This window comes from Equus caballus, chromosome 10 (assembly GCF_041296265.1).
Source record: "Equus caballus isolate H_3958 breed thoroughbred chromosome 10, TB-T2T, whole genome shotgun sequence".
NCBI lineage: Eukaryota > Metazoa > Chordata > Mammalia > Perissodactyla > Equidae > Equus > Equus caballus.
Genome location: NC_091693.1, coordinates 66,587,556 through 66,612,759, shown reverse-complemented (window position 1 = coordinate 66,612,759; position 25,204 = coordinate 66,587,556). Strand labels below are relative to the sequence as shown.

The window sequence follows — 25,204 nt, the reverse complement described above, 5'->3', positions numbered from 1 at the left end:
CCAGAATACGAGGCAGTTGATCCCAAAGGTCTCTCAAGCCCATTTCAACACCTACAGTTCTGTGGGTCCTCACTCCAAGGCATTCTTGAATACTGACAGCCTAGCCTCTCTCCCACACACCCCTCCCATTTCCCCCTTACTAGGGGTCTAGCACCCCCGGCCCCACCACTTTGCCGCAGGGGAGGTGGACCCCGAGCTTGGGTCTATCGTGGGGCGCCCGGGCCGTGGATCTCCTGGTAGAAGAAGTGAAGAGAGTGCAGACGTTCCGGCGCCACCCCACGGACCCACGAGTTTCTGCAAACTTCTTGCCCAGTCCGAGCGCCTTCTGTGCCCAGCGCTCGAAGACGGCCCTTGGTGTCGGTACTGCGCAAGGGTGCGTGTCCTCGTCCGCCCGGCAACGGCTAGCTTCGCAGGCGCAGGCACCGAAAAGGAGTTCGAGGCCGCTGCTGCGCTGTCGGGCACCGGGCGCCCCCAGGCCGGCGTCTCCAGCCCCCAAGCGGGCATCTGCAGCGCCACGCCCTCGGCCGCCACCCTGCAGGCGTGGGCGGGCCCCCGGCTGCCGCTGGTGGGGGGGATCGCGGGGTAATGAGATGCTAATGAGGCTCGAATAAAGCGTCTTCGGGCTGGGTTCCCCGCGCTGCAGCCCACTCCCCGCCGGACTCTCGGGCCGGGCGCACTCGCCGCGCCGCGCCGCGCCGCCCCGCATCCGCGGCTTTCCCTCTGCGCCTTCTCCACCTCCGCTTGCTCCGACCCCGCCCTCCCGCCCTGACTGGGACTCCCGCCGGGCAGGAAGCGGCCCCTCCCGGCTCCGGAGCCGCCCGCCGGGTAAGTTGTCCGGCTGCGCCAGCTGTGCGCCCCCTGCCCGCTGGGATCGGGGGTGGGGGTGGGGGCGCGCTTCCGGGGACAGGAGGCCCCGGGCGCTCTGGAACCCCGCCTGGCTGCTCTGGCAAGTCTTTCCTGGCCCCTGCCTTGCACAGCCCCTCTCCAGACTTTACGGTCCAGAATGTGAGTAGCCACCCCACCCCACCCCCGCCGCCAGTGATCCAGCTCCCTCTGCATCCTTCCAGACCGCTCCACCCCTCGCACACCCTTTGTCCTGGCGTTTCCAGTTTGGGTCGCCCCTCTCTCCTCCTTCGCTGACGTCTTCCTCTTTCCACTTCCCCTTCTCCGAAGACAGACCTTTGCCCTTCTGACATTTGGTCTGCTCTAGTCCGAATGCGGCGGACGACTGTAGTCTTCTCCCGCCTCGGCCTGGCCCGCTGGGCTCCGTCCGACTAGGACTGGTGGGGCGGCCGACGACGGGGGGATCAGCCCCGAGGACCTGCCCCCATCGATGCCACCCACCTTCCCTAACTCACCGGTAGGCAACCCCATTCTCCCTACCCTCTGATTCCTCCTGGTTCCAGCATGAGAAAGTCCCCTTCGACAGCCCTCAAGTTGCGTGGGTGCCCGAGCGAGGGAGAGGGGGACAAAGGGAGACCTTGTCTCGGGAGATTCCTGGGAGAGGACGCCTGAGCTCGCAGTGGATGAGGCGGTGCATCGATGGGGGTGGGAGGAAGCTGGGAGGGGCAAACCCAGCTGTTGTCGCCCCCCAAACCACCCTGAGGCCCACTGGAGCAGAGGCGAGTCGCAGAGGAAGTATTTTGACCACAGTGAGTCAGAAATAGATCCAGTCCGCCATCACCCAGTCAGTCGCAACATCCTCCCCTGTTTGGGTGCTGGGAAGTGGAACCTATGTTAAAGACTGTCGTCGTCCCCCCCCCCCCCCCACCTCAGGAGGCAATCACGAGTGATAAGGAAAACTTTGGCCCTGTCATAAGACACACCCTACACCCAGCATGGCACTGAGGCCATCCAGGGGCACCCAGCACAGGGAGGCTGTGGGGTGAGATGGGGCAGTAGGTGTGCCCAGCAGCAGGAGTTGCAAGTATTAGGGTCTGTCCCTGTCTGCACAGCAAGGAAAGCTCTCCTCCTGGGCAGCCTGCCCGCTCCACGTCTGAGAAATTCCCACAAGCCCTGCTTCCAGGGCCTCCAGAAGGCAGGTAAGAATTCCTGCCGCTTCTGTCCCCTGGGCCTCAGAGATGGAGCAAGGCTTGGAGGTCCCTGGACAGGAAGGCTGAGCTGGGGACTCTCTGGCTTCCTGTGTGCCCTCTGTGTCCAGGATTGCTGATGTTTCATTTCCAAATTTGGCAGATTTCACTTGGAGTGGAAGGGCTAGTGGCTGTCTCTGGAACAGATCGGGAGCGGGCTGGAGAGAGGAGTAGAGCCAGACAGGGATGGACCCAAAGCTCCAGCCTACTTTCTTCTCCTCCCTTTCCTTTCCCTTCCTCCTTTTTTCAGCCTCCTCCCCTTCTCTTCCCTCCTTCTCTCCAGCTGCCACGTGCCTCTGCCTAGCTGCTCCCCTCCCTGGGAGCCCCAAGAGCCTGCATGGCCTCACCCACCTCCACCAACCCAGCACATGCCCATTTTGAGAGCTTCCTGCAGGCCCAGCTGTGCCAGGATGTGCTGAGCAGCTTCCAGGGGCTATGCAGGGCCCTGGAGCTGGAGCCCGGTGGGGGTCTGTCCCAATACCACAAGATCAAGGCCCAGCTCAACTACTGGAGTGCCAAGACGCTGTGGGCCAAGCTGGACAAGAGAGCAGGGCAGCCTGTCTACCAGCAGGGCCGGGCCTGCGCCAGCACCAAGGTAGATACATGGTACGTGGGCTTGGAGACTGGGGGCGTTGGTGGAGGGAGCCAGCATGCCATGCCCACACTGCCTTGTGTGTTCACAGTGCCTGGTGGTGGGTGCTGGCCCTTGTGGGCTGCGGGCTGCTGTGGAACTGGCACTGCTGGGGGCACGTGTGGTGCTGGTGGAAAAGCGCACCAAGTTCTCTCGCCACAACGTGCTCCACCTCTGGCCCTTCACCATCCATGACCTTCGGGCACTCGGCGCCAAGAAGTTCTATGGGCGCTTCTGCACAGGCACCCTGGATCACATCAGTGAGCACCATGTGGTGGCCTGGAGGGGCGGGTGAGCCTGGGTCTAGAGATAGGCCTACGGGGGGCTGCTGGGCCAGCCAAGAGGCAGAGTGGACAAGATTCATTTCAGACAGGTGACCATCAGGACTCAGGTCCCTCCTCTGTAAAATGAGCTGAGTGATCTTTAAGACCTTCTCCAGCTCTGACCGGTGCTCAGGGGGGCTGTGCGGTCCTGGGGTCCGTGTTCCTAACATCCTCTCCCTTCCAGGCATCCGGCAGCTTCAGCTGCTTTTGTTGAAAGTGGCATTACTGCTGGGGGTGGAAATTCACTGGGGTGTCACTTTCACTGGCCTCCAGCCCCCTCCCAAAAAGGGTAAGTACTTCTCTGCTCCCGAGAACTCCCATCTGTCAAGGACATTTTGGCCCGTCAAAGAAAAAGAGTCGGGCTGGGAGTCAGCTGAGTCTCTGTTTCTAATAGCGTGGCCTTGTGCAAACTACTCTGAGCCTCAATTTGAGCAGCTGTAAAATGGGAGTAATATTTCCCTCTTTACCTGCTTTCCACAGCTGTTGCGAAGGTGTAATTTCATAGACAATGTGTCATTGCTTTCTAAACCATAAAACCCTTTACACATTTATTTATTTCACTGGGTTGTGTGGGGCCCCTTCGGAATTCTGCACCTTTGTGCCTTTCACACCCTCTACCCCAGGGAGTGGCTGGCGTGCCCAGCTCCAGCCCAACCCCTCAGCCCAGCTGGCCAACTATGAATTTGATGTCCTCATCTCTGCTGCTGGAGGTAAATTTGTCCCTGAAGGTGAGTGCTCCTTTCCCTTGAGGAAACCAGCATGGGCTCCTCCTGGGCTTGCTAGGCTGTTACACCCCTCGTCTTCCTGCCATTACCCACTTGCCCCCACCTCTAGGCTTCACAGTGCGAGAAATGCGCGGCAAACTGGCCATAGGCATCACAGCCAACTTTGTGAACAGGCGCACCGTGGAGGAGACACAGGTGCCTGAGATCAGCGGTGTGGCCAGGATCTATAACCAGAGCTTCTTCCAGAGCCTGCTCAAAGCCACAGGTGAGGGCACCACTCACAGGAAACCCCCCCAGCCGCCTGACTGTGGGCTCGCTCCCGCCTCTCCCTCCCAGGTGCTCAGTCCAAAGGATCCCCCACTTTTCCATCTTTGTGGGGTCTTATGCCCCAGGGACTCAGCAGACACAGCCCCACTTGGCCACCCAGCGTGACAAGTCATGGAAATCGGTCACAAAATGTGTGGGATTTTGTTTTTTTATATATGCTTTATTATAAAAATGATATAAATACAAAATGAAAGCGGTACTTCAAGAAGATGCCCTATTTTACTTTGACTTTGCACGGTCACGCCCCGCCGAGGTGTGCACACCTCAGTGTGAGAAGCCAGGCTGTTGTCCACAAGCATGTGACCATATGGTGCAGGTCTCCCAGCTGCCACCCCATCCAGAGAGAATTTCTCTCTGCTCCAAGTCCTCAGGCCTCCTGGGCTGGAACAGATGGCCCACTGTGCCAGCCGGACTCATGGGCCCCTGTGTCAGGGGCACCCACTGCAGTCTAAGCTGTAATCCCAGCTCTCAGAGGTCAGGCAAGGTGTTTAGAGCAGTGACACATAAGGAGGAAACACACCTGCCCCCTGCCCTGTCCCCCCAGGCATTGATCTGGAGAACATTGTCTACTACAAGGATGACACTCACTACTTCGTGATGACAGCCAAGAAGCAGTGCCTGCTGCGGCTGGGGGTGCTGCGTCAGGTGGGGCCCGGGCCCAGGCAGGCAGGGCTGGGCAGTAGGCCCTGGGAGGTAGAGGCCAGGCATGGACACTGTCTCCGCCCGGGTGTGGAGGGAGCCCGTCCTCTCCTGCCTCTGCCCTGACATTTCCTTCGCCTCAACAAGCTCTTCTCCCCTGGGATTCCATGGCAGGCTGAGTCATATTCTGGGCTAGACACATTGTCCTGGCCCCAGGACTACAAACAGGAGCTCCATGAAGGCAGGGGCTTTCTCTCTGTGTCTGTTTTCTTGCTGATTATTCCCAGGGCCTAGAATGGTGCCCGGTGTGTAGTAAGCACCAAGTAAGTATTTGCTGAGTGAACCAGTGGAAGACCTTCTGTTCTATGTGCGAGGGACTGTGGTGAGAGCACTCTGTGCATTTTCTCACCTGATTCTCATGAGTACCTTGAGAAGTTGGGTATGTCATCTCTAAATGAGGGGGAAACTGAGGCTCTGCTCAGTGACTTGTCCAAAGCAAGTGTATGGTAACAGCAGCGGTCCTGGGCCTTGGGGGCAGGTGAGTGCTGGGGAAGGGGCTTGAGCATGGGAGGCAGGACATCCAGATTCTAGTCCCAGCTCAGCCTCCAACTGCTGTGGAGTCTGGGGAAGCTGCTTCTCGGGGCCTCAGTATGTGCCCTTTCTACATCCAGGGGGACAGGATTGCCCAACTGACACTGCTCGTTCTGATCTGTTGGCCACGTAGGACTGGCCGGAGACCGACCGGCTGCTGGGCCGTGCCAACGTGGTGCCTGAGGCTCTGCAGCGCTTTGCTCGGGCAGCTGCTGACTTCGCCACCCATGGCAAGCTCGGGAAGCTGGAGTTTGCCTTGGACGCCCACGGGCGGCCTGATGTTGCTGCCTTTGACTTCACGAGCATGATGCGGGCAGAGAGCTCTGCTCGAGTGCAGGAGAAGCATGGCGCCCGCCTGCTGCTGGGGCTGGTGGGGGACTGCCTGGTGGAGGTAAGGGGCTCAGCATTCCCTGACTGGGGCAGGGGGAGGGGCCTTCTGGTGCCTCCAGAGACAGGGACTCCTTGTAAGGAGGCACAGGGATTCTATGGTTGGGGCAGGAAGATGCCTCATGGGAAGAAGAGGGTAAAAAACAGTTTGCTTGTTGTAAGGAGGAGCTGAGGATGGCCTGGCGGGGGTGAGAGGCTGCTTGGTGTGGGCTCCCTCTGCTGTGACCTTGGGGGCATCTGGCCTTAGGCACTCTGCTTGGACTCTCACTGAGCTGTTTCCTATCCTTCTGACCCTGCAGCCCTTCTGGCCCCTGGGCACAGGAGTGGCTCGGGGCTTCTTGGCAGCCTTTGATGCAGCCTGGATGGTGAAGCGGTGGGCAGAGGGCGCCGGGCCCCTACAGGTGTTGGCAGAGCGGTGAGGCCTGAGTTGGGGGGGGGTGGGGGAAGGCAGGGCTAGATATAGGACAAGGGTCAGGAAGGGGGTGGGGGGTGCTGGGTGAATAGACAGTGGCATGGGCAAAAGAGAATCAAAGAAGGGCCTGGCAGTTCTTGAGGGGTGGGTGCTGATGGTGTCCCCCAACTCATGCCCTTGCCCCCACCCTTACCCCCTCAGTGAGAGCCTGTACCAGCTCCTGTCACAGACATCCCCAGAAAACATGCACCGGAACGTGGCCCAGTATGGGCTGGACCCAGCCACCCGCTACCCCAACCTGAACCTCCAGGCTGTGACCCCCAATCAGGTGAGACCCCCTGGCACCCCCACCAGACTTCCTAGGTCAGCCCCCCTCCTCCAGGTCAGGCCTTCCCTCCAGGCCTGCCCAGTTACTGCCCCTCTGGGTGAGCCCTACCCCAGGCAGCCCCCCTCCGCCATGGGCGGAGGGGTGTGTGTGGTCAGCCTGCCTTGACACCTGAAAGGGGCTGCCTTAGGTACAAGACCTGTATGACGTGGTGGCCAAGGAGCCTGTGCAGAGGAAGAGTGACAAGACAGATGCAGGAAAGCCGGTGACTGGTGAGCAGGCCTTCCTCCAGGGCCATGTCCAAAATATCTCCTAACCAGTGAGACCCCAGCACCAGCCATCAGAACAGCTGCAGCTGCAGGCCAGCGGCAGGGTACTGGAGCACTATTGGATGGTGGGGAAGTTGGAGAGTGGAGGGGCTATGGAGCACTCAGCAGCAGCATTGCCAATCTATGTGGAAGTATTTCAGTATTTTAACAACCACTACAAGTATAGCAGCTGAACGGCAGCTCTGCTGCGCTGTTCCCAGCTGTTCTGCCTTACCCCTTCCAGCCTTGCAGACCCCAAACCCGCCTTTCCTTTGAGCCTCTGGGCCCTCCTTGCCCCTCAGTTCATAGGCTGCTGCCCGCTGTTTGGCTGGCAGTGATTTCACTTGATTCATTCCCCTACTTTATTCCAAAGGGGGGATTTTTTTTTAAATGAGAAAATTGGGATGAAGGAGGTACTGCTGACAGTGAGCATTATGCTAGTGCCCCAGTAGGGGTGGGTCCCTGATCACCTCCCCCCGACCCAGCGTCTGGGCTCTGTGAGCCAGAGGGTCTGGGCACAGCACAGCCTCCTCTCCCAGGGTCGGCGGGCACCCAGGAGGAGCTGCTACGCTGGTGCCAGGAGCAGACAGCTGGGTACCCTGGTGTCCATGTCACTGACCTGTCTTCCTCCTGGGCTGATGGGTTAGCTCTGTGTGCTCTGGTGCACCGGCTGCGGCCTGGCCTACTGTGAGTTGCAAATTGGGCTCAGGGGTCCCTGGCAGAGCATAGCCCTCTTTCGTGCCTCTGCCCCTCCCTCTACTTCAGGTGGTGTGGAATGGTGGGGAGCACCAGTCGCAGAGCCACCACTTGCTAGTAATCCTTCTCCCCAAGTCACTGACCTCCTTAGAGATAGTAGTCCTGCCTGACTCTGCCTTCCCACCAGAATCGAATGCATTCACTAGACGAGAGCTTTGTGAGTGGTAGGGGCCCCCCAAGGCCAGAAGCAGTTGTCATTGGGTGATGGTGGGGGGTGTGTAGCAGAGAAAATAAAAACCCTTCGTGTCCTATCCTCCCTTTGTGCTCCCCCCCGCCCCTACCCACTGTCCCACCTCTGCTGCTGTCTCCTCAGAGGAATCAGGTGCTGATCTCCCACTGACTTTTCTCCCCAACACCCCACAGGGAACCCTCAGAGCTGCAGGGGATGGGGGCTCTGGAAGCAACTGCTTGGGCACTGAAGATGGCAGAGCATGAGCTGGGCATCACGCCAGTGTTGTCCGCACAGGCAGTCGTGGCAGGAAGTGACCCACTGGGCCTCATTGCCTACCTCAGCCACTTCCACAGTGCCTTTAAGAGCACCCACAACCCAGGTGACCTGGAGGGTAGATGGGTGGGCAGGGGTGGGGTGAGGAGGTGTGTGAGAGAGACAGGGGAGAGGGTGCCCTCTAAGAGACAGCCTCAGAGAGGTGTCCTTCTGGGCTGGAGCACAGCTGTCTGTTCTGGGGGTACAGTATTGGTCCCCCATCTACCCTGACTCTCCCTGCAGGCCCTGTCAGCCAAGGCTCTCCAGGGACCTCCAGTGCTATACTATTCCTTGGCAAACTGCAAAGGACCCTGCAACGGACACGGGCCCAGGTGGAAAGTCTGGGCAGGGTTGGTGCTGGGCAGTGGGTTCCTAATAGGGGTCCCTGGGATGATGGGGAGGAGGACTTTCAGAATGGGGAAGAGGAAGACTGGGGGCTCAGAGCCCCATGCTGAGGATAGGACTTGTTGCAGGAAAATGAGAAGGATGTTGGTGGCAAGAAGCGTCGCCTGGAGGTAAATGCACACAGGGGCTGGACGGTCCCCTGCCCCATGTCCTGTCCCCACATGTCTTGCTCCCCACCCCAGGTCCTGTGACTCCCCCATCCAGTCTCTGTTCCTAGCCTCACTCCCCTTCCCTTCCAACCCTTTCTATTCATCTGCACACATCCACTCCCCAGCTGGTCCTGCCCCTCCACCTCCCCACCTTTCCTCCTTAGGTAGAGGCTGCGACCCCAAGTACGGAGGAGCCACCTGTCCCAGAGCCTGGTGTACCCCTGACACCCCCATCGCAACACCAGGAGGTGAGAATGGGGGCCCTGTCTGCAGGCAGAGGTGTGGGGAGGGCAGGGAGGGGTTTTTTTAGGGCAAGGGAAGAACTTTGCAGCTGGCCTTGACTCCAGCTGACCCTGTGGCCTGGGGTTGGTGCAGGCCGGTGCTGGGGACGTGTGTGCACTTTGTGGGGAACACCTCTATATCCTGGAACGCCTCTGCGTCGATGGCCGTTTCTTCCACCGGAGCTGCTTCCACTGCCATAGGTGTGAGGCCACATTGAGGCTGGGTGACTATGGGCAGCACCCAGGGGATGGTGAGTGGCCTGGGAGGCCTCTGGAGGGCTTTGGGCATGGCCCTGCCCGGGGACAAAGAGCTTGAAGGTGAAGGGGAGCTGGGGTGCTGAGCACAGGGTGGAAACAGGCTCAAGATGGCACCTTCTTCCCCTGAGCTCTGGGTCTTCTCTGTCCCTCTCCAAGGCCCCAAATGTGGGGCTCTAAGGAACCAGGAAGCTCGTAGAAATTCAACTGCAAATCCAGAGTCCTGTCGCCCCCACCTTCCCTGATAAACTGGGTATCTGGGCATTGGGCTGCCTCCATCTGATGCCTCCTCCCCCTCTCCACCCTTCCCAGGACATTTCTACTGCCTCCAGCACCTGCCCCAGCCAGGCCACAAAGAGGATAGCAGTGACAGAGGCCCTGAGAATCAGGTAAAAGCTGTGAAAGTGTGTTGGGGGGTGGGAAAGAGGAAAGGGGTCTCTCCAAGCCCAGCTGGCTTTGCTGGGGTAACTGAATGTTCTCCTCCACTGGAATGTAAGCTCCATGAGGGCAAGGGGTTTGTCTTGTTTTACTTATTGTTGTATCCCAAGTATCCAAGACACTGCCTGACACTTCAATAAACGGTCTAAGTGAATGAATGCCAGGGCCCAGTTTGTCTTAAGGGGCAGCCTCAACCCCGCACAGGGCAGGTCACTGACCAGACCACACCATGGCTTTTCCAGGAGCTCCCTACACCGGATGAGAATAGCATGCCATCAAGCCCGGCTCCCATGGCCACCCAGGAGGAGGCCAGTCCTGTCCCAAGCCCCAGCCAGCCCACCCGTCGGCGGCTCCGCCTCTCCAGCCCAGAACGCCAGCGGCTATCCTCCCTCAACCTGACCCCTGACCCAGACATGGAGCCTCCACCCAAGCCCCCCCGCAGCTGCTCTGCCTTGGCCCACCAGGCCCTGGAGGGCAGCTTTAGGGGCTGGGGAGTGCCAGTCGAGAGCCCTCAAGGTAAGTGCTCTGCCCAGACATGCTGATGCAGGGTGGGGATGGGGCAGGTAGTCCTGGGATTCCTGGAAGGGGAATGCTAGGGAATGGAAAGCGAGGTCCTGGGGATCCCAGGCCATGTCTGCTGCTCCTCTGCTCAGTTCTTGTGGCCATGGAGAAGGAGGAAGAGAGTTCCTCCTCCAGTGAAGCGGAAGAGGAGGAAGAGGAAGCTGTGGCCTTGGAGTCAGGCGTGGAAAAGGTGAGTGGGAGGAACCTGGCCACCCATTCTGCCCAAGCCAGCACACATCCACTAAGGCTCCCCGGCCACAGCAGAAGCCTTACCACACTCCCTCCACTGAGCCCTTCTCTCCGAATGTCTTCTCACCCAGTCTGACTCTTTACTGTTTCTAAGCCTCCATTTTTTCTACCAGAACTTACCCCACTTCCAGCCCACGTTCTTTCTGGTCCCTTGCAAACAGAGCTTCCCCAACCCCTATCCACCAGGGGGGGGCTAGGCCCTACCCCTGACTGGCCTGACCCTGCCATAGACTCTGCGGACCCTTGCCGAGAAATCAGGCACCATGGACAAGTACCCAACATGGCGCCGGACTCTGCTGCGCCGTGCTAAGGAGGAGGAGATGAAGAGGTTCTGCAAGGCCCAGGTGAGGCCTAGGGGCTCCTGGACTGACTCTGATGGGGTCAGAGTTCTGAGACCGCAGGTCAGAGCTCCTCCAGTGCTCTGTTCTTGAGCAATCTGAGGACTCCTGGGCCTTCTGTCTTGTACCCCTCAGGCCATCCAGCTGCGACTAAATGAGATCGAGGTTGATCTGAGGGAGCTAGAGGCCCTGGGCATGAAGCTGGAGCTGGCCTTGAGGAGCCAGAGCAGTGAGTGAAGACAGGGGAGGGACAATCTAGGACACCCCTCTGCCTCCTAGCCCTGTGTTCAGCCCCCAGCAGTCCCTCAAACCACCAGGCTCTGGCTGACAGCAGGCTCCTCATGCCCTGACTCCCGTGACCCGGGCTGGAGGCCTCCTGACCACTCTGCCCCCACTTCTTCCTTCCTGTCAGGTTCCCCAGAACAGGAAAAGGCACTATGGCTAGATCAGCTGCTACAGCTCGTTCAGAAGAAAAACAGCCTCGTGGCTGAAGAGGCCGAGCTCATGATCACGTAAGGGGCAGGGGTGGTGACAGTGGCACGTGATCCAGGCCCCAGCCAGGTCTTTGGGCACCCTGGAAAGCTGTCCCTTTTTTATCCCTGCCCTTCACAGGGTGCAAGAGCTGCACCTGGAGGAGAAACAGTGGCAGCTGGACCAGGAGCTACGAGGCTACATGAACAGGGAAGGTAGGTGGGATGTCAGGAGGTGGACGTCACGGCGCTGGTGTGCACAAGTTTTGTGATCTCAGATACGGACCAAGCAACATGGTCCTCTGGCATGAGTACCTCTGAGGCAATTCAGGAGGAAGCCAGAGGATGGGGCTCCAAGCCCCTACTCTGCCTTCACTTCAATCGGAGCTGCACAACTGGGCTTTTATGCAAGATTTCCTTTTAAAATGGTGCTGCTGCTAAAAAATGCTAGAAGACCACTGGTGTTGACAAACCTAATTTTACATACTAGGAAACAAAGCCCGGGTTGTAGAAGTCACACAGGCCAGGATTAGGGTGTCCCTCTCCTGTGTCCCTGCTCCGTTTCCCTGTTCTCTAAGCTTCGTGTCCTCCCTTCAGAAGACCTAAAGACAGCTGCCGATCGGCAGGCTGAAGACCAGGTCCTGAAGAAGCTGGTGGACGTGGTGAACCAGCGGGATGCCCTCATCCGCTTCCAGGAGGAGCGCAGGCTCTGCGAGCTGGCCTCGGGGCTTGGGGCCCAGGGCTAGAAGAGGGTGGGCTGCCTGCCTTCTTCCATACAAGGGAGATCACCTCACGCCAGGGCAGTGCCGCCCTGCTCGTCTGGACTGCCTGGGAGAGGGCCTCACTGCTTATAATAAAAATGATTCTGCCACAAACAGGGTTCAGGCTGCTTGTGGGTGGGAGGTGGGGGGTGTGCAGGGAGGTCAGGAGATGTGTAGGAGCCTGACAGTCTATGTTGTGACAATCACACCAACCCTGGCCCCAATCACTGCCTCTACAAGGTAAAAGGCAGAGCCACAAAAGTGTCAAGCTTTATTGTTCCTCAGCTCTGTCCCCCTCCTGCTGCCCCAAGAGTGGGACTGGCTGAGACTCTGGGCCCAGGTCCTGGGCATCCCTTGCTCTTCCCAGCACATGGTGGAGCTCAGCCCGGGCCCGACATAAGCCCTTGGCCTCCTGCATGTGGAAGAGGTAGACTGCACCTGCCCCTAGCACCAGTCCTACAGTGGGGGCCCAGAGCATTATGGCAATTTCCCTGACCCCTCCTCCAGCCACCAGGGCGCACACCAACACCAGGAGAAGCAGCCCTACGCCAGTCACATAACCAGCAAAGGTGGCCCACCAGTGAGCCTGAGACATGCCCAGGTCCAGTTCTGTCCAGGCCTCCCTTAGCACGCTGATCAACAGTGACCTCTCTGCTGCTCCTAGAACAAGGCAGGCAGTGGGGCAGGAGAGAGAGGGTCAGACTGGAGGGGCTGCTTTGTGGTGGGAAGGACTAAGGGAAAGGACGGGGGGTGACTCACCATGAGTAGGGCTGGCGTCCTGCTGCGGGGGGCTGTGTCTCACACACAGAGTAGCCATCAGGGCCTCATGATCAGAGAGGGGGGTGCCACTGTGAGGGTCACGGCCTATAGTTGTTTTCAGAGTCTTACAGGAGATGTAAAACCTAGAAACCGCCTAGAGAAAGTAAGGGCCAGAGACAAACTCACATTTGAGGGCCTCTTCCTAGAGAACCAGCTCCTGGCTACCCCATTCTCCAGCCATCAGTGACCTAAGACTAAACTAGCTGAGCAAGGGATCAGCACAGGCTGGTAAGAGATGAAGAGACACAGCAGGTGAAGGCACCTTGAGGGGAGAGCCCTGACCTTATACAGCACGTAGTCAATGCGGATGCCCAAGGGAAATGGCTCCAGCTCCTGCCGACTGACGTAGCAGTTCTCGGGTACCATTGTACAGCCTTCCTCAGAGCCCTAGGTGGAGAGTCGGCTCACGCTAGGATATGGGGGGAGGAGGAGGGAGAGAAGCTGGGGGTGTAGGTGGGGAGATAATCGGGCAGGCCCTCACCTTGAAGTCTCGGGTCTCAAGATAGGCATCATGCAGTCCTGTCCACTCCTTCAGCAGGCGGCAGCCCAGGTCCTTCGGGTGCAAGTTGAGGTCCCCACACAACAGAACCACGTCAGCCTTCTTGGAGGTATGGCTGGAGGAACCAGGTTGGTGAGGCAGGAATTCTTCCCTCACCAGCACTGCCCTCTAAGTGGGGCCTTGGCCACCCCTCAGTCCTTGGACCCCCATCCCACTTCCCCTGTCAAGCCCAGGCTCACACACTGGATGAACTGGGCCAGTTCCCAAGCTTGGGCCACACGATGTGCTAGGTAGATGTCCTTCTGTCGATTGTACTCGGCATGGAGCTGAGCAAGATAGATGAGATTGTAGCAGATGAAACTGAGGGTCTCAAGGGCAGGTCTAAATTAAGCTTGTGTCTGTCACTTGGCGTGGTGTGCTTGGTAAAAAAACGGGTGAACCTTGCCTACTGACCTTAGGAGATCCTGCTCCCACCCCTCACCCCCAGGCAGCCCAGCTAGAAGAGTCCCATCTCTTCCTCCCAGGACCAGGCTGCCTGTCCCAGCCCTAAGCACTGCTGGCTTCACTCACATGGGTCACGTAGGCATTGAGGACCAGTCCACTTAGATGGAGCACCAGCAACCCCACAGCCTTCCCACAGAACCAGTCACCATGATAGATCTGTAGGTGGGAGGGGACAGGAACTCAGAGCACTGCTCCCCTCTTTCTGCCCTTCCCCTGCAATCCCAGGAAGGCTGCCTCCTTTCCACGTGTTAGTGGAGGGTGGAGAGGGTATGTGGAAGAGGTCAGGCTTACCATGTAGGGGTAGCCATTGAGGGTGTAGATGTGCTGGGTGATTTCCTGGATTGAATGTTTGGAGAAGACACAGAGGCCACTGCCAATGATGCCACTGAAAGCCAAGTCCAGATTAATAGCCAGAAAAGTAAGGAGAGACATACTCAGCCCTCTTCCCCTCCCTTGCCTCCCGGCTCTTATTAGCAACTTTTTCCTCTATGCTGCTGGGAGTAGCCATAACACTAAGCTTAAAGCAACAACCTTTGTGGGGTGATAGGGTGGCCTGATGATAAGGCTGAGATGGGCTGAAGAACTAGATCTTCCAGGTTCCACCATTTCTTGCTCCCACACCCAGAGGAGAGGATCTTGGGGAAAAGGGGGGAGGGTGCAGGCAGGATAGGGAAGGGCTGGCAGAGCCAAGAGCCTCCAGGTCTGAGAACAGGCCTCCAGCTACTTCTCACCTCCTGAAGTAGTGGGCAGCTGGGTAGGTGGGTGACAGCTTCTGTCTCAGGTACTGGAAGTCTTGCTCACTCCACACCTGAGGGAAGGGGTGAGGATGCCTGCCTGGCCCTTGCCCGGGGAAAGTGCCCCCCAGCGCCCCCGGCCGCCCCGGGTGCCCCCCAGCCCCACCTCCTGCAGCAGAGCTAGGTCGAAGCTCTCCATGTTCAGAAAGTCTCCCAGGCGCTTCACGCGGTCGGCGCGGTGCTTGCTCAAGTAGGGAATGCCCCTGAGGATGAGAAGGGCCGGGGCGGGTGCTGCCTGGGGCGCTCAGCCCGCGGGGCAACCCCAGGGCTGGGGCCAGGAGTGGGCCTTGAGTGGTGCGGGCTCCCCCGCACCCCGAGATTGCAGGACAGGGTAGCGCCGTGCCCCGGATGTAGGGGAGGCCACCCTCCTCTGGCCGTGTGGGCGCGAACGTGACCGTGGCCCCAGAGCCCGCGCGGCGGGCGCACTCACCAGCAGTTGAGGCTGAAGACCCTCAGTCGCAGGGAGAAGTTGGGCTTCATGGCGGGGACGCTCCGGGGGCGCGAGACGGCCCGGTCTCCCCAGCGATGGCCGCGGCGGGGACAGGTGCAGGCCGGGGGCGGCGCGCACAGGTGGTCGGTCCCACTGTCGCGCTCCGCCGACGGCCGGGGCCTCCAAGCCCGCCCAGCTCAGGCCCAGGGCCGGGCGCTCGGCGCGCGACCGGCTCCCGCGTCACCCAGGCAACCGGCCTGCCAACCCGGAAAGGCGATCTGCCGCGAAGTCGCGCGCCGACGGGAGGCGAGGGCCGCTCGCGAGGGCTCGGCGCCGGGGGGTGGTCTCCGAGGGGGCACGGGCGGGCGGCGAGCAGGGCTGAGGCACGCGGGGAGCGGGGCTCCCGGCTCCTTCTCCCCGAAGCCCGTCCCAGGCGGCGGCCGAGCGCACACCCTCTCCCGCCTGTGGCCAGGCTCGCCAGCAACAGGCGCAAAGGAAAGGAAAGGCCGGGTCGCTGCCGTCGGCCCCGCCCCTGGCCCCGCCCCATCCCACCCCCTGGGCCCGCCCCCATCCCTCCCCGCGGCTCCGGAGTCCGGCGAACAGCGGGGGCGGGGCCGCGCGGTTGCCCTGGCGACGCGCAGCGTTTGTGCTCGGAGAAGTGCCGGAGCGCCGCCATGGCTGGCCCACAGCCGTGCCAGCCGAGGTCGGTCCGGTGCCGCTCGCCGTCGCCGCCCGAGCCGCCGCTGCGGGTGAAGGTGGTGGGGCTCTTCAAAAGCGCCAGCTTTCAGATCGCGAAGAGCGCAGCCGAGGTAACCGCGAAGAAACCGCAGCGCCGCCGGCCGGCCCTTCCCGCTTCCCCGTCTCGCGCCTCCTGGTGGCCGGGGTCGATGTTCGGAGACGGGGTGTTCCGGGTGGGCGGGCTCAGTCTGGACGGACCCGAGCATACCGGGGACAAAGGGCGGGTCCGGGCGGGCGTTCCACTTCGAGAAGGGCGACCTTTAATGGGGGATCCGAGCGAAAGAAGCCTTCAGAAACTGGCTGGGAAAAAAAGGTAATTTCCTCCACGTACATGTCTGCATGTTTTATTCCATATTAATTTTTAATTGAATTATAGATTTGTAAAATTCATATAAAAATGTTTAGGAAAAAGTGTTACCACGTAAACTAGCTGATTTTTTACAAACTTAAGTGTTTTTTGAAAACGATTCATTCGTGAAGGTTTTTTTTAAAAAAAGAATTACTACAGCAGTCACTGCGTTCCAATCAAATTAGTTGCTTAAGGGATTTCTTAACAAATGACCCACAAGTGCTTTGGAACATCCAGACATTTCTTTGTAACCATGTGGAAAGATATAAAAGGAAAAACACTTGAAGGAACTGGAAGAATTTGGCCCGATCAGTTCAGGCTGCAGCATACCAATAACCTGAATGCAGGAGAAATGTAGAAATGTGTGAAATGTAGAATTCAGCACGTCTTTGGGATGTCAATGCAAATAATCTGTAATCAATCTATAAATCAAAATTGGGATAAGTTTACTATATGAACCAGCTTTGAGGACTATAGCCCGGTAGAAACACCTTCACCAAGGAAGGAAGCACTCCGAAGTGGGGTGTACAGTGTGGTTATATACCATCTTGGAACAAGGAACATAAATCACATATGACAGGAATATCCACTCCTTTTATTACAGTCACGAGATGCTTTGCTAGCACAGCAGGTCAGTGGTCAGCAGGTCATGGTCATGGGCTAAGCACAGTAGGTCAGTAATTCTTAGTTTCGGGGAAGAAATGCTTTTCTTTAAAGAAATGCCGATATGAGGCGGGGGGTCGTGCATCCCTATCTTTAAGGGCATCGCTCTCGTCTTTGAGACACTGCGAATGTTTAAATCAGATGTACAGTGTATGCTTGACAGGCCACATCAGGCCTTTCTGGAAAAACAAGTTCAGGCCGAATTAGTTTTAAACCAAATGGCTTCCTCATACTTCAGTATCTCTTATTGCTTTTATTTATTCATCAGGAGTTTGTGCCAGAAATGCTGCTGTAAGATTATGCCAAGCTTCTCTCCTCCAAAATCCCACTAGACTCCAGGACAATGCTTTATTCATGTTTGGATCTCCCAAAGTACCCAGCTGGATACTTGACACAAAATGTCCCCAAACAGAAGAAATCTTAAGAAATTCCTACCTTCTTGCCTGCTCCAAGTCCACAGAGTTAAATAAAAGTTTGTAACTATATCAAATCAGGAAATAGTAACTAATTTGTAAAACAGGTAAAGTTTATAGTAATATGAAGAGAACAAGTGATAAGTCTGAAAATGCTACATGGATCATCAAAAGAAGTAGAAATTATGGACTGTTATCTGGGCTGATGGGATCAGCAAAGTTTTATGGTCCAAGTTGTATTTAATGAGTTTGAGGGATTTTTTTCCCTTGTTTTTCTTTTTCTTTTTTTTTTGCTGAGGAAGATTAGCTCTGAGCTAACATCTATTGCCAATCCTCTTCTTTTTGCTTGAGGAAGATTAGCCCTGAGCCAACATCTGTGCCAGTCTTCCTCTATTTTATATGTGGGTTGCTACTGCAGCATGGCTGATGAGTGGTGTAGGTCCATGCCTGGAATCCAAACCTGCGAATCCAAGGCTGCCAAAGTGGAGTGCACTGAACTTAACCATAGGCCATGGGGCCGGCCCCCTTCCTTTGTGTTTTTTAGCTCCTTTTCTGAAGGCACATGTTGTTTGTGCCTGCTCCACACTGTAGAGAAGGTGTTGGCACTTTTTTTCTGTAAAGTCCAAATATTAAATTATTAGGGCTTTGGGGCCATAGGCTCCCATTCACAACTATTCAACTTTGTCCTTGTGCAAAAGCAGCCACAGACAGTATGTAAATGAATGGTGCTTTCCAATAAAACTTTATTATGGGCACTGAAATTTGATTTGCATATAATTTCACATGTCATGAAATATGATTCTTTTGACTTTTTTCAACTGTTTAAAAATCTAAAAATTTTTCTTAGCCCTCACGACTTGCAAAACAGGCAGTGAGCCAAATTTGGCCTGCTGGCCACAGGTTACTGACCCTTGATGCAGAGGACACTAAATCAAGAAAACAAGGTCTTTATTATATTAATAATGTTACATTTTCCCTTTTGTAAGCTTTTGTCTACTGTAGCTCTATTTGAATATGAAAATTTATCAATGTAAATTCAGTTAGTTCTATCTTCATAAAGGATCCGTGAATATATTCCCAACATGATCATTTGTGAGCAATCCCAGATGCCTAATTAACTAACAAAGATTTAGATTTGTAAAATGTAAGAATGAGTATTACATATATTCTAATTTGGATATAGTCCATTCTAGAATAAACACTGAATTATGAAGGAAGTATGATTACAGATGCTTAATCCGAAAACTGTCGGGCTCATTAGTTGTTCCGGGTGGTCCCTCAGTTAGAAACAGCAGTCATCCTGCGTGATTGCCTCAGACGGAGCCCAGACACTGGAAATGAGAGAAAGGACACCCCATCTGTTGCTTGGGTACAGAAGTCCAAGAAGGAAATGGCCACACTGCTGTTGCCCTCTTCTGCTACCCCTGGTCCCAAGGCAGGATACACTTGCATCCTAGCTTTCTCCCCTTCGAATATCCAGCCCTGATGAGCATGCCAGGCCAGGGTCCTCTTAGATCACAGCTGGAGTGGCCAGCTGTCACTTTTCCCTGTTGGCCCGTCTACTCCTCAGACCCACTCCGAAAGGTCTGATTGTTACTGCCTCAGCTGCCTTCTCTTGCTTTAGGAGGAAGCAGTGTAACATATCAGGAACCCAAACTTTTTTTTTTGACAGAGATGATTAACCAGTCAGAATTTTCTCTGATTCATATAGACAAAACAAGGTATGTCAAATCAATACATGCTCGATATCTAAACCAAAAAAATTTACTATTTATTTCTCTTTTTCCCAAGGGGTATAACCACAACAATATCCTTTTGGCTATTCTCCATATATCAGTGAATTAAAGCAATAACATTTATTTATTTTAGTTAAAAGTATTTGTAGATCCATTAAGGTTTAGTAAGAGTTAAATTTATGAAAAACTGGTCCAAAAAGAACATGACAGATCACAGAACTATTGGCATAAACTCATTTATTGATTTGTTCATTGAGTTGCTGTGTGTGGACGGTCCGTTATATGCCAGATGTTAAGGCCAGTGGGAATCCAGGAAAACTAAGACATTGTCTTTGCCCTCGAGGAGCTGAGTCTCTACAGGTGAGAGACAAATAAGCCAGAGCCCCAGTGTAGACTGGGGAGCAACTTAACGGAAGTAAGCACAGACTGTATCTAAGGGTATCTATGCCAGACTGTGTGGCCTGGGTGTGTATTGAATAAAACTTCCTGGAGACCCCATAAAAATTTAGAGAAATGATTTTCTACTTTAAAAGAGAACTTACTCTAAAATGATTATTCTGTTTTGAAACCCAGAGTCTCAAGAATACTTATCCATCCAAATTCGAAGATCCTGTAATAGTGCCTCTTCAAGAATTTGCATGGGATCAATATCTACTGGAGAAAAAAAGGGTAAAGGATATTCGGGGTGTGGGAGATGAGCACAGTTTTGCCTGAATTACTGATCTATGCATTGTTTTGAAAAAACTGAAGCAGTAATTTCAGTGCAGCTAGATTTTAATTTCTCTAACTTATGCACTTTTCCTAAATTATGTCAGTCGTTTTACCAGGCTGATTTTAAGAAGAAGTAAAACATGTACAGGGTTTTCTTTTGGAAGGCCTGTGATGAAGGTAAGTTTTAAGCTCTCAGTGCTGCTGTTGACCCCTGCTGATGGCTACCCCTCCTTTCCCGCCCATCATTTATACTCCCTGGGACACCATGGCGCTTGGGTTACAGTGGCCTGGCACTCTCTTGGCCCTAACTCTAAGAGGGTTTGGTGGTGTGCGGCACAGGTATAGTGGGGGGCTGGTGTGGGGCTGTTGCCGAGGGGAGTTCTGATGATGACAGGCATGAGATTCCCAGAGGGTAGCCTTGTCCTCATGAAAGCTTCCTTCTCTGCATTCTTCCCCCCAGCAGTACCCTTGGAGAACCCCAGACCTTGGGGCCAACAGAGCTTATCTACGGGTGGCAGAGCAGATAGGTTTCCTCTTGGGTATCAACCCTGATCAATTAGTAGTGCTGCCTGGAGCATGTGATACGAAGGATATGAAGGGTGGCATCCTGGCTCAGCAATCTCTCGTGTTGGGGTGGGAGGCTGGAATGGGCTATGCCTCCTGCTTGTCACCCCTGGCCCAGTCCTATAGAGGATCCCAGTTCTGGTTTCCCTTCCTCACCCCATCTCCCCAGTGGCTGATGAAATCCCATTTCCCCTGACCAGAGCAGTTTCGATTGCTGTGTAATTGGTTGCACAAGGATGTCCTGTGATCCTGTGGTCAGTCACCCAGGCCGCAAAGGGCACAACACCGCAGAATGGAGTACACTCCCATCTTTTAAGAGGATGGTGGGAGAAGACAAGAGGAGTGAGTACCAACCGCAGAGCAGATCATGGCCCTCCTGTGGCTGGAGAGCACGATGCTGGTAGGCAGTATCATACGTTTAGTGATAAAAATTAAGAAAAACATTGTTTTATGTCAGGGTGACCAACTATCGCGGTTTGCCTTAGACTGTCCCAGCTTTAGCACTGAAACTCCTGCTCAGTCAGGTGAACGGTAGGAGACCAAATCAAGAAGACGGTTGATGAGTCTCATACATTTTCAGAGCCATAATACAGTTTCATTGGAATTCAAATAGAACCAGAATAAACACTTATATATGGTGCTTATTATATGCCAGACACTATTCTAACGACTTGTATATACTAACTCTAATACTTATAACAACTAGGGTGACCAGTGGTTTGCCTGGGACTGAGTGGTTTGCTGGGATGCAGGAATTTCAGTGCTAAAGCTGGGACAGTCTAAGGCAAACCGCAACAGTTGGTCACCCTGACATAAAACAATGTTTTTCTTAATTTTTATCACTAAACGTATGATACTGCCTACCAGCATCGTGCTCTCCACCCACAGGAAGGCCATGATATGCTCTGCGGTTGGTACTCACTCCTCTTGTCTTCTCCCACCATCCTCTTAAAAGATGGGAGTGTACTCCATTCTGCGGTGTTGTGCCCTTTGCGGCCTGGGTGACTGACCATTTTGTGTTCTTTTCCTCCTGCTTTTCTCGTGGGGCCTGCATGAGGCTTTCTAGGTAATCCCTGCTGCTGCTTTCCACCTTTTATTCTTTGTTCCTTTTCCTTCCTTTCTCCCTTCTCCCACCCTCATCTCCTGGACACTTGTCCCCTTAACCTTTTCTTCCCTTTCAGGCCAGCTTTTTGTCCTTCTTCAGTGTTAAGCATTGTATCCTGTGTTATATGTAGTGCTTCTCAGCATACTTGAGGTTAGGTCCAGGGGGCGTTAGGCTTCAGCAGAATGTAATGTCCAGACGGACGGCTTCAGGCCTTTTGGAAAGGCCTTTCTCTCCCTTCCCAAAAAGGCAGCATCATAGATCTTAGTGCTGGACAGCCCTGGAAACCACTGGACCCAGCCTGCTGTCATGAGACAAGGCATTTACATCTTCAGCCTCCAAAGAAAGTGGACAAACTTTTTATCCTCTTTTTAATGTTTTTTTTTTTTTTTTTTTGGTGAGGAAGACTGGCCCTGAGCTAAGCTCCATTGCCAGTTCTCCTCCTTTTTGCTTGAGGAAGACCATCCCTGAGCTAACATCTGTGCCAGTCTTCCTCCATTTTGTTATGTGGGATGCCGCCACAGCATGGCTTGATGAGCAGTGTGTAGGTCCACACCCAGGATCCAAACCCGCAAACCCTGGACTGCCAAAGCAGAGTATGCAAACTCAACCACTATACCACCAGGCCAGCCCCCCAGTTTTTAATGTTTTGTGTCCTATAAAATATGATCATACTAGTAAATTCAGCATTCTGGGGAGTATTGACCCATAGGCTCTATCAGTGTTTTGCAGCCCAGCATGAACAAAAAGTTTATTCTCTTCTCTGAAGCAGGTTTTGATGAGGGCATGGGAAGTGAGCAATAGCACATGAACTCTCCTGAGAGGAGCTGGGAATGGAGCAAGCTGGCAAGCTGAAGGCAAACTCTTCCCCAAACCAGCATCTCTCCACGTGCAGTCTCCAGACCAGCAGCATCAGCATCAGCATCTCCGGGGATTTTGTTAGAAATGCAAATTCTCAGACCCCATCCCAGAATCAGAAGCTCAGATGGGGCTCAGGAATCTGTCATTCTGATTGTCTGCTAAAATTGAAGAACAGCTTTCCAAATTATTCCTATTTCTGCCAGGACTGGCACTGGGTAATAATAAGCCAGATCTCCTCGGAGGGGACATTACTCAATGGCCACACACTGGGATTTAGGTTGGCTCTCAGTGTTGTGTTGCTGAAAACACTAACACACTTTATTTTGAGGGGCTTAGGACTTAAAAGTGTTGACAAAGGTGAGTTCTTTTCTTCACTGCTCCTGACTGGCCCTCAGGAAGCATTTCCTCACCCTGACACACCTCCATCAAAAAAGAATTCTTTTGGGGCTGGCCCCATGGCGTAGTGGTTAAGTTCAGTGCACTCCCCTTCAGCAGCCCAGGTTCACAGGTTCAGATCCTGGGTGCAGACCTACACCACTTGTCAGCGATGCTGTGGTGGTGACCCACATATAAAGTGGAGGAAGACTGGCACAGATGTTAGCTCAGGGCTAATCTTCCTCAGCCAAAAAAAAAGAAAAAAAAAAAATTCTTTTGCTCCTTTGCCTTGAAAACCACGTATGACTCAGAACCGCTAACCTTTCCATGTATGCACAAGGTAAAATGTGCTTCAGAAATGAGGTCAGAGGCTGCATTTTGTCTTCAAGTTAATATAACAAGTATGCTACACACACAGGTTCTTATTACCAGATTACCATCTGTTTTCTATGATTGTACCATTGTTAAGATGACTCTTAAGTCATTCTTTGCTTTGAGTGATGTCAGATTCTTAAAAATGCTCTTAAATTCTTTTTTGAGAGCAAAATTCTCAAAGATAGCAAAAAATATATTTTTTAAAGATTCAGTCCTAGAGTTGATCCCAAGCTCTGGCTTATGGGGGTTTTTTTGTGTTGCTTTTTCCTCATTACATTTTCTTGGTCCTTTTCCTTTATAGGAACTCAAGAATGAAGTCTGGGAATATTCTTCCTATGTGATGTGTTTTGTTAATGATCAGCTCCTGGGTGATGCCCTTGACCTTCAGAAATGGGCCCACAAGATCTGGGATATAATTGATTTCAGGCCGCCTGCACTTTACGAGGCACTTACTGTGGATTTTTCTACTAACTTCTTAAGAGACACCAAGGCAAGTTACACTAATTTTTTTTTTTTTTTTTATTGAAGATTTTATTTTTTTCCTTTTTCTCCCCAAAGCCCCCCGTTACATAGTTGTACATTCCTTGTTGTGGGTCCACCTAGTTGTGGCATGTGGGACGCTGCCCCAGCGTGGCTTGATGAGCAGTGCCATGTCCGCGCCCAGGATTCGAACCAACGAAACACTGGGCCGCCCGCAGCGGAGCGCGTGAACTTAACCACTCGGCCACAGGGCCAGCCCCAAGTTACACTAATTTTTAAAGAAAAATGGTGGAATCTTTGATCATTTATATTAATTCAGTGCTGATTACTGATATTTTGGCAAAAGGGAATATAAAAGAGCAGGAGACCAGGTTTTAAGTTTCCAATGACCTTATGATCCAGTTGCAAAGGATATAATCTGGCAGGTTCTGCTTGGTGGTATGTTACGCATGCATATCTCACAGCAGGCACACTGCACAGGGAGAAAAGCATTGCTGTCCAACATTCCTGCTCCTTGTTAGAGATTTATGTGCATTAATTATCACCCATTTAAAAATAGACATCTATGTGCTGTGTATCGATGGTTCAGTCAATGACGGACCACACATATGCCAGTGGTTCCGTAAGATTAGCACCATGTAGCCTAGGTGTGTAGTAGGCTACACTATCTAGGTTTGTGTCAGTACACTCTATGATCACACAGCAACGAAATCACCTAACAACACGTTTGTCAGAAAATATCCCCATCGTTAAGTGACACACGACTGTAAAGACAAGCCTTCCCAGAAAAGGTCGAGTCTGTCATTCATACCTTTAGTATGAAATATTTTAATTAATACTTTCTAACACCTGAGAGCTGCTGCACAAAAAGAATGGAAAGTCGAATTGAGAAGAAAGATGACTTTTTAAAGCATGACACAGTTGGCAAAAGCAGGACTAGACAAGCTGTGGCATTGGGGAGGTTTCCAATGGCAGAGGACAGTCATGAAACTTGAGGTCCAGAGAGCGAGAGAAAGATGTCAGGGTGGAATGGCAATAGAGGTAAAGGTAATCTGTAATTTTGCTCAGAAACCTTGTAGCAACAAGTACCACATGCTGAAAATTGTTTCATGCCCATGGTGGCCTGTGCCCACGGAAAGACCCAGGGCTAGGATCTGAGCCGTGCAGAGGCAGAGATCTTGCCTCGTTCATCCTCATTTAACCACTGCCTCAAATAGAATCTGAAACATACTAGGTGCTCAGTGAATGTTTGGTTGAGTAAACAATGTACTTGGAAAATGCTAGAAACTCTGGGGTGCGTGGAAGAATTTAATGTTTATACCAGTTAATTCCCAATGGACAGGAGTCTAGAAGTACGTGGAGCAAGCTGCGAATGGCAGGGGACAGCAAGGCAGGCAGAATTAGTGAGAAATGAGGCTGGGAAAATGAGAGGATGTCAAGATTCTCAGTGCCAACAATACCAAGCTCCTCTGATTAACTTAGGGAGGAATGGTCTGTATTGAAGGGATACTGGTGACCTCCCAATCGGCAGGAAAGCTGAAGAACCAGCTTTGGAAAGCAGGCTGGAACCAAGGGAGGCCTGGCAGCAGGAAAACATGGCCAGACTCATGCCCCAGGGATGTGCAGCCAGGATGCTGCCACAGGTGCCTGCTGGCCCTAGGTTGGCACTGCCGCCTTCACGGAGAATAACTTCTCAACTCCTGTATCCTTGTGTCCCTGGAGATCCAAGGCCCCAGGCAGGAGCACACGACTAGTCGAGCCCAGTTCATATCCCCACACCCTGGCTCTCACAGGGTGGGGAGAGGGAGACTCTGGTCCCTGAGCCACTTTAGAGGGTGGTAGGGCCCTGTGGGGAGTACCCCAAATAGGAAAAGTGGTCAGATGTT

The 25,204-nt window shown here is 53.9% G+C and overlaps 3 protein-coding genes across 22 annotated transcripts in view; 2 read left to right on the top strand and 1 right to left on the bottom strand.

Annotated features, from left to right (window-relative positions):
- The first annotated feature begins 311 nt into the window (after nucleotides 1-311).
- On the top strand, nucleotides 312-12,019 carry MICAL1 (microtubule associated monooxygenase, calponin and LIM domain containing 1). 15 transcript variants are annotated; one of them, XM_070225347.1, is made up of 26 exons: nucleotides 312-825; nucleotides 1,178-1,360; nucleotides 2,374-2,685; nucleotides 2,774-2,981; nucleotides 3,229-3,333; nucleotides 3,668-3,772; nucleotides 3,879-4,034; nucleotides 4,641-4,741; nucleotides 5,460-5,717; nucleotides 6,013-6,128; nucleotides 6,327-6,453; nucleotides 6,641-6,722; nucleotides 7,298-7,445; nucleotides 7,878-8,065; nucleotides 8,242-8,330; nucleotides 8,472-8,513; nucleotides 8,717-8,800; nucleotides 8,928-9,084; nucleotides 9,401-9,477; nucleotides 9,769-10,042; nucleotides 10,180-10,277; nucleotides 10,567-10,680; nucleotides 10,810-10,903; nucleotides 11,087-11,186; nucleotides 11,287-11,360; nucleotides 11,742-12,019. In XM_070225347.1, the coding sequence occupies exons 3-26, from the start codon at nucleotides 2,428-2,430 to the stop codon at nucleotides 11,888-11,890; spliced, it is 3,204 nt and encodes a 1,067-aa protein (XP_070081448.1). In that variant the 5' UTR covers nucleotides 312-825; nucleotides 1,178-1,360; nucleotides 2,374-2,427; the 3' UTR covers nucleotides 11,891-12,019. The 15 variants fall into 15 exon arrangements, with proteins under 15 accessions (XP_070081448.1, XP_023506665.1, XP_070081453.1 ...); XM_070225352.1 differs by having other exon boundaries at nucleotides 657-825; nucleotides 11,745-12,019; XM_070225348.1 differs by having other exon boundaries at nucleotides 802-1,005.
- A 127-nt stretch (nucleotides 12,020-12,146) lies between these two features.
- Nucleotides 12,147-15,514, bottom strand: SMPD2 (sphingomyelin phosphodiesterase 2). The gene is made up of 10 exons (XM_014735279.3): nucleotides 14,952-15,514; nucleotides 14,628-14,724; nucleotides 14,459-14,535; nucleotides 14,019-14,112; nucleotides 13,794-13,883; nucleotides 13,467-13,549; nucleotides 13,206-13,338; nucleotides 13,007-13,111; nucleotides 12,665-12,818; nucleotides 12,147-12,565 (listed from the first exon to the last, which is right to left on the bottom strand). The coding sequence occupies exons 1-10, from the start codon at nucleotides 14,999-15,001 to the stop codon at nucleotides 12,177-12,179; spliced, it is 1,272 nt and encodes a 423-aa protein (XP_014590765.2). The 5' UTR covers nucleotides 15,002-15,514; the 3' UTR covers nucleotides 12,147-12,176.
- The window catches only part of PPIL6 (peptidylprolyl isomerase like 6), a 32,443-nt gene continuing 22,285 nt past the window's right edge, over nucleotides 15,047-25,204 (top strand). For 3 of the 6 annotated variants that reach the window (XR_002810934.2, XR_011422593.1, XM_023650903.2), the window contains exons 1-3: nucleotides 15,047-15,760; nucleotides 19,424-19,519; nucleotides 23,140-23,328. Coding sequence is in view for 4 of the 6 variants with exons in the window: in XM_023650903.2 (XP_023506671.2) it covers nucleotides 15,047-15,760; nucleotides 19,424-19,519; nucleotides 23,140-23,328 (999 nt within the window). In the remaining 2 variants the exon portion in view is untranslated. The remainder of the gene's footprint in view (nucleotides 15,761-19,423; nucleotides 19,520-23,139; nucleotides 23,329-25,204) is intronic. The other 3 variants (XM_023650904.2, XM_070225364.1, XM_070225363.1) reach the window with 2 other exon arrangements.

What these genes read in the sequence shown, in the direction of transcription:
- MICAL1 (XM_070225347.1), top strand. Translation starts at nt 2,428, where the DNA reads ATGGCCTCACCCACCTCCACCAACCCAGCACATGCCCATTTTGAGAGC. An exon ending in TGCAGGAAAGCCGGTGACTG is followed by an intron (nt 6,723 to 7,297) that starts GTGAGCAGGCCT and finishes CTCCTCTCCCAG; the next exon opens with GGTCGGCGGGCACCCAGGAG. An exon ending in GCCAGTCGAGAGCCCTCAAG is followed by an intron (nt 10,043 to 10,179) that starts GTAAGTGCTCTG and finishes TCCTCTGCTCAG; the next exon opens with TTCTTGTGGCCATGGAGAAG.
- SMPD2 (XM_014735279.3), bottom strand. Translation starts at nt 15,001, where the DNA reads ATGAAGCCCAACTTCTCCCTGCGACTGAGGGTCTTCAGCCTCAACTGC. An exon ending in TCAATGCCTACGTGACCCAT is followed by an intron (nt 13,550 to 13,793) that starts GTGAGTGAAGCC and finishes TATCTTGCTCAG; the next exon opens with CTCCATGCCGAGTACAATCG. An exon ending in TTGACTACGTGCTGTATAAG is followed by an intron (nt 12,819 to 13,006) that starts GTCAGGGCTCTC and finishes TACTTTCTCTAG; the next exon opens with GCGGTTTCTAGGTTTTACAT.